This window comes from Musca autumnalis, unplaced genomic scaffold (assembly GCF_047663935.1).
Source record: "Musca autumnalis isolate F117 unplaced genomic scaffold, ASM4766393v1 scaffold_4, whole genome shotgun sequence".
In the NCBI taxonomy this organism is placed as follows: Eukaryota; Metazoa; Arthropoda; class Insecta; order Diptera; family Muscidae; genus Musca; species Musca autumnalis.
Genome location: NW_027411977.1, coordinates 93,954,714 through 93,961,749, shown reverse-complemented (window position 1 = coordinate 93,961,749; position 7,036 = coordinate 93,954,714). Strand labels below are relative to the sequence as shown.

General features: G+C 33.2%; 1 protein-coding gene across 1 annotated transcript; it reads right to left on the bottom strand.

Annotated features, from left to right (window-relative positions):
* Window positions 1-4,721: 4,721 nt before the first annotated feature.
* On the bottom strand, window positions 4,722-5,604 carry RpL12 (ribosomal protein L12). Its single transcript, XM_073987910.1, has 4 exons — window positions 5,484-5,604; window positions 5,338-5,411; window positions 5,078-5,258; window positions 4,722-4,998 (listed from the first exon to the last, which is right to left on the bottom strand). The coding sequence occupies exons 1-4, from the start codon at window positions 5,518-5,520 to the stop codon at window positions 4,793-4,795; spliced, it is 498 nt and encodes a 165-aa protein (XP_073844011.1). The 5' UTR covers window positions 5,521-5,604; the 3' UTR covers window positions 4,722-4,792.
* Between the last annotated feature and the right edge of the window lie 1,432 nt (window positions 5,605-7,036).

The following is a 7,036-nucleotide window of genomic DNA, read 5'->3' as shown; positions in this document are numbered from 1 at the left end:
GTTTTGAAAATTTACGTCGAGAAGTAACCTGAATAGGCATGGCAAGTTCCGCCCATTTCTACAGGTTTTGAAATATTCGACATCAGATTGCTTGGAATCCTTGCATTTTAGGTATAAAGTGACTGACAACAATAGGTGTGTTCGTTTACTCAACAATTTGTACAAATTTGTACAAGTCCAGTAACTTCTTTCAATTGACTAAGGTCTTCTGCATTGTACTGTAGAGTAAACGAACAACATCCAGTAACAATTTGTACAAATTTTGAGTAAACGAACACACATAATGTGAGGTATCTTTTTATGAAAAAAATTAACCCCTATGCGAGTCACTAATGGGGTCTTTTTGGTCCATTTTATCAAAAAAGTTTAAAAACTCCTTTAAAATGAGATCGTATCAAATCAAAATATTCTACAAAATTATTTGTCTTAAAATTGTACTATAGGTCCCCGAATAAACCAAAACTCTAAATCGTACCTAAACGCCCAAAAAACTTACAAACATGTGTGTATCATGAATGATCATAACAAATTTAGTTAGAATATGGCTAGTTACTTCGATTTCAAGGGTTAATTCATTCAATTTTGTCAGAGCAGGAGTAGCTGCAACCATTATAGTATTTAGGACAATGCCAAAATCATGGATGTTACGACTCGTATGTTAGATATAATCACTGGAGAATAGCCGTAGACTATCCCCGCATTTTCACATACAATATCAGGAACCTATGAATTATCCTGATGAAGTTATTTTAGTTTATAGTACTAAAAAACGTAATTTTTCAAAGTCCGACCTGGGTTATCAATATTTTCCCTATATATATTCACCATAGATATTTCAAAAACAGTTTGGATCGAGCACACATAATCTTCTGAAAGAATTTATTATGAAAAACATCAATAAAATATATTTTGTGACCGCAGATAACGAAAATGTGAATAAAAACGGTAGAATATAGTCCCAGCATCAAACCTATGCTTCAACGTAGGTTTCGTGCTGCTACAACAACAACAACAATATAGTCCTCAATCATCTATGAAAAGTGAAAGCTTCCGGAGATGTTAAATATTATAGCTACTAATTTCTTTTGTTCAGAAACTCATAATGAAATTTGATTTGGAACATTTCTTCTTTTGACACAATCCCCAAAAAGTGAAGCACTTTAGGAGATTTTGACTAAGTATGGAATAAATTTCAATTAAGATTCTAAAAGTTTAACAAATAATTTCTACCTATAATATCTAATTTTGTAACGTAATTTTCTTAACAAAGTATTGTACTTAGATATATAGTTTGTTCTGGGACTTATAGTAAAATTTTAGGTAGAATATTTCTTCTTTTACCACCTTTCGTCTAAAACTAAGTTTCATGTTACTTTCATGCATCAACCCCAAAAAGGAACAAAACAAATTTATTCAAAAAATATTTGGGTGTGTTGTTGGAAAATTTGATGTATATATTTTCTTGATATATATTGTAAATACATATTTCATTTATTTGGCGACTTATATTGAAATTTGATGGAGAATATTTTTGTCTTTGACGTCTTCTATCTAAAATGAAGTTTTGTGGGACAAAACGTAATAAACTCAGATAAAGTACAACATTAACCCTAAAACGTGATTTTACTTTTGGCAGATTCCTGGCGTTTAGGTACGATTTAGAGTTTTGGTGTATTCGGGGACCTGTAGTAAAATTGTATGACAAATAATTTTGTAGAATATTTTGATTTGATAGGATCTCATTTTAAAGGAGTATTTAAACTATTTTGAAAAATGGACCAAAAAGACCCCATTAGTGACTCGCATGGGGGTTAATTTTTTATGTCAGTAATATTGTCAAAGGCACTTTATACCGAAAATGCAAGGATTCCAAGGAATCTGATGTCGAATATTTCATAACTTGTAGAAATGTGCGGAACTTGCCACGCCTATTCAGGTTAATTGCCGACGTAAACTTTCAAAACCCCGATACACGTGTCTTCTTTTTTTCGGTCCGCTTTCATAATCTGTGCGGGGTTTCTTGTAATTTAAAAAAAGTTCAATTTTGTTGTACAGTTTAATTAACATGTAATTCAAGGTTACAAATAAATGTTTTCAAAATGTAATTAATGTTCCAAAATATCCCATGTTTTCGGTAAATACCATGGCACAATTACGAAAAGTCAAATCCCTCATGGTAGAATAAGGAAGGTAGAACAGGTTCATAAAAACCATAGAAAATCAAGCCACACCTATGACCGCTTTCTTTCAAAATTGCCAATTGTGACAAACTTCAAGTTTTGTTTATGTTTTGTTTTCAAAATCAATAAAATGTTAAAAAAATAAATGGATCCTTGTAAAGAAAAACAAATATTTTTTTATGTGGATCTGCTAAAAACGTTGCTGCTACAGATGTAGAATCGCAAATATGTACATAGATATTTCAGTTATCTGGTGCTGCTTCCTCTGTATTCAGACTCAAAAATTCTGCAACATGGACTGGTTGCGTTCATAAAGAATCAGGAGACAGTGGTGAGTGAGCTAAACAAATGCAGCGTGTCGTGTGGTCCCAATGCACATGACGGGAATGCGTTGGGTGTCGTGGCATCAATTCGGGTCCAAACGAATTGAGCGGCTACATCGTCCGTTAAAACCACTGCCATACCTTTCTTATTATACCATGGTTTGCCTAATAATCATGGTACAAATACACAGGTAGCCGCATCGGCAATTGTTGGTAACATAAGGTGTCAAAATTTGGGTAGCCGCATCGGCAATTGTTGGTAACATAAGGTGTCAAAATTTGACATCAATTCAATGCAGTTGACACATTGTGTTACCATCAGCTGGCATGATAATGCTACCTGTATTATTGTACCATGCTAATAATTAAAAAAATACTTACACCAGTTCGCACATTTTGAAGAAAATGTAAGTATTAGTACAACACCACACAACGTTTGACTCCATTCACTTAAAAAATCCGTAAATTAATGCACGGTTGTTGAATTAGGAGATTTGTGCGTTTACTAACCTAATTCAAAAACCGTGAATTCAGTGCAAATATGCATTTTGTATTATAAAACAAAATTACACCCCCCAAAAGTATGCTATAATAATTTAGTGTAACTAATTTCGAAATATATTCTCCATTTGTTGCTGTTCCCACGTCGTTGAGAATCTGGAAAGCGTGGGAATGGGAAATTTTGCTCCCGTGGGAAACATCTCCCATGGGAATGTTCAGAATAGGGCTGGAAATAGAAATGTTTTGTCATCCCGCCGTTTCAACATAAAGAGGGAATTTACGTTCAGAATAACCCCATAATCTCATTCAAACGTACATCAAGTTGGAAGAGGATCTATGTAAGGCTACATATGTATATTTGCTTAGGTGCAGTATAAAGTCTTTTCAATGATCATTTGGAAATTTGTACTGAAAGTAGTCCTTGTGGTACTTTTCCGTAGAGAAGGAAGAAAAACGTTATAGATTTTAACTAGTTTTCCTTCTTCCGTAATGTACTTTGTACGTCGAAGATTTCTTCTTCCTGAAGAACATTGGATGAATTTGTTTACTGTTATAAGATAAGATTGCTATTTCCAAAAAAGTTAAGAAATATTTCGCGTTTTTTAATGTATATGTTTTCATAATATATAATGTAAATAGAGACTTCATTTAGGGACATTTAACAAATAATAATTTTTGTCTTTGTTCCATCCATTTTAAATTATGTTTTGTGAGACAATTTTGAATAAACTCATATTAGGTTTCCTGACGTTTAAACAAGATTTCCAGATTTGGTGTGTTCTGAGACCTATAGTATAGGATCCTTTGGAAATTTTTACCGATCGTAGTTCTTGTGGCCCTGCTTAAGATTACTAAGAAGTTTTTCACATACGTATTTCATTCCTGGCTTGATCCAGTACTGCAAAAATCTACTAATTTTTACTATTTTTTCGATATCATAAAGGAAAAATTGTTCTTGTTCTTGAAGGTTTTGGAACTGAGCACATATGTATCTCAGCCCAAGAAATTGTTAACTTGAATTTATTGAGTGTACAGGATTGAATATTAATTGAACTGTTAGAATGGCACTAACTTTACTTTAAGGAAAAAATCGAAGCCGCAATTCTTCATTAAAAAAGATAAACATAAGAGCAATATTTCTGCAATAATAAAAGAAAAAAAGTGTAGTTTACGAAGTATAAATTTACAAGAATTCTTCTGTGACCACTAATTCACTCCATTGAACATCTGAATCAGTAGTGGAATTCTGTAACTCATTTTTCGAGTTACCGACAAATATCGGTAAAATTAAAATGCCTATAATTTCGGTAATTAGCCAAATTTTTCGGTAAGTTAACAACCAAAATAAAGCTGTTGCTAAATTCTACCGACAGCAACAATGCTGTCAACTTTTATTGATACTTTTCATTCATAATTATGCGTTTTAATGTTATCGACTTTTGTCGGTAACTCAAAAAATGACTTACAGAATTCCACTACAGAGCCATATTTGTAACATGAGTTTCCACAAATAAATTTCTAGGATTGTCTTTTCAAATTAATTGATTACTCGGAAAGACAATTTCGTTTCGTTTAAAATCCAGGATAATTTAACCGTGTAGTGGCGACCGTCAATGACACGCTTTTTTCTTCATCACTAAAAGTCGATTTTGTTTATTGTGATTTATTTGCCGCACGTAACCCGTGTACCACCACCACATTAAAAAAAACTTGTAAATTTCTTTCTTAAAAAACATTTAATATTTTTAGTCACTCTGTCTAATAAACAATGCAACGCAAAATATTAACTTATTCCGATGGAATTTCAAGAGCGCCACTGTTAATGTCGTCAATAAGGTCGTGTGGTGGGCGACCGTCAACGGTGCAACCGACACTTTGAGCTGTGCCCAAAATTTCCTTGCATGTTCCATCTAATCCACGGGCCATTGATCTGGGTCTCATGGTGCGGGCAATAGAAAGGATGTCATCAAAGGTAACATTACCAGAGTGCTTAACTAGAAAACAAATACAAATTGTATAAACACATAGTAGTACACAAAAACATCGCAGCAGCAGAAGTAAACAGATACTTACTGTTCTTTTGCTTCTTCCTGTCACGTGGAGGTTCTTTCAAAGCCTTAATGATCAAAGAGGCAGCAGAAGGAACAACAGAGATTGAGGCCTGTCTGTTTTGGATGGTCAAGCATACTGTGATTTTCAAACCCTTCCAGTCTGAGGTAGCCTTGGCGATGTCATCACCAACTTTCTTTGGGGACTAAAATACACAAAACAATAAAAATCATATGACGAATTAGCATGAATTTCACGCATGTCATTGTCCACTAAAAACTTACCAAACCCAAAGGACCAATTTTAGGGGCCAAGGAAGAAGTGGCGCCGACTTCACCGCCAACGCAGCGCAAGTAAACTGTAATAAATGGACGACTTTAGGTTAGTTTCATTTCACTACAAAATCACAAGTTTTTTTCTGTCAATTTACCTAACTTAACTTCAGTAGGATCAAACTTTGGCGGCATGGTGATTAACCTGGAATTTTAACAACTTAAAATTAGAAAAAATTAATAAAAAATTGCAACATGTGCACAAATACCACACACCTCCTGAAAACCCGAAAACAAAAAGACTTGATTTCACGTCAAGCACGGCCATTTCCGTTTCAATCATCAGTCGTTCCCCATTCACACGTGCTTGTCAAGCATGGGTATGATTGCCTGTCTAAATGAAGGAGGCAGCGCATTGTTTTACGTATGCCGCAAATGATTGTCGGCGTATTTCAATAGTATTTTTTTATAAAATAAATAAATATAATTACATACATATACATATATAATTTTTCCATTATCAACACCACTATTAAAAAAATTATGTAATTTTCAAAAAATTTGTGTATTGCAGTAGCGTGGAGCATTTCTTCCAATAAATGTTCAATGGCATTTTACGCAATGTTTACATGAAAGATTTTTATGGGTATTTACTTGTAAACCTGCGTTTACACATGACAGGACAGTTCAGTACATGTATTGATTGTCTAAAAACCCAAAACTTGCATGTGTGACGTAGGCGTCCATACAACGACAAAAACAGTTGTAAAATTTTGAATGAAACTCGTTGATTTCTTTTTGTTTTCCGTTCACATATTTTGTTTTTGTTCATGTTCTTTTTTAACTCATTCCAATTATCTCACTTATTTTTACAAAGATTTCAAGTATTTGTTAACCCAACTATCTGTGAAAAAATGAAGGACAGCTGGAAGACAGCCGACAAATGTATGTATGTGTTAGTAAGTCAGAGTTGTATTTGAAGACAAATTGTCTGGTGTAAACGCCTAGTAAACGTACTGTAACAGTATATTTAGACCAGCGATGGCCAAAAACACACATTTTCAGATTATAAATTGTGTTTTCTACAAAAAATCTCGACACTTCCAAAAAAAGTATCAATAGCGGCAGCACTTTTTACGTGTCATAATTTTCGATCCAAATCACAGCATTTGATGCAGTGGTTTGGATTGAATTTAAATGCAGTTTAATGATGCTATAAAAATGCGAGCCATTGCAAAATATCCCAAAAGAAATAAAAAGCATTTATTATTTGTGTAAAACCATGGTATAAGTAAAGAGGTAGATTTAAATGAAAAATATCTATAGAACCCTTGTTTTTCTTGAATTCCTAAAACTTCAAAATAAAAGCAACAAGTGAGTTTGTTTACAATGCATTTTTTGAGCATTTTATAAAAAACGAGAAAATTGAATGAAGAGTTATGTTTTCTCCAAATAATCGAATTGTGAATATGATCGACTGATTGTTTCAATGCAAATCTCACCAATCTCTTCCATACAAATGGTCTAAAAACAATTTTAAAAATCATTGAATTCGAGTGTTTTTAAAAGTGTTTGGCATATTATTCAAACACCACACACACATACACAGTTTGTTTATATTGTTTTGAAGTTTTAGGCATACTCGAATGAAAAAATTTAAATTGACATAAAGCTTTGGCTAACCTTTATTATTAAACCATGGTGTAAAACA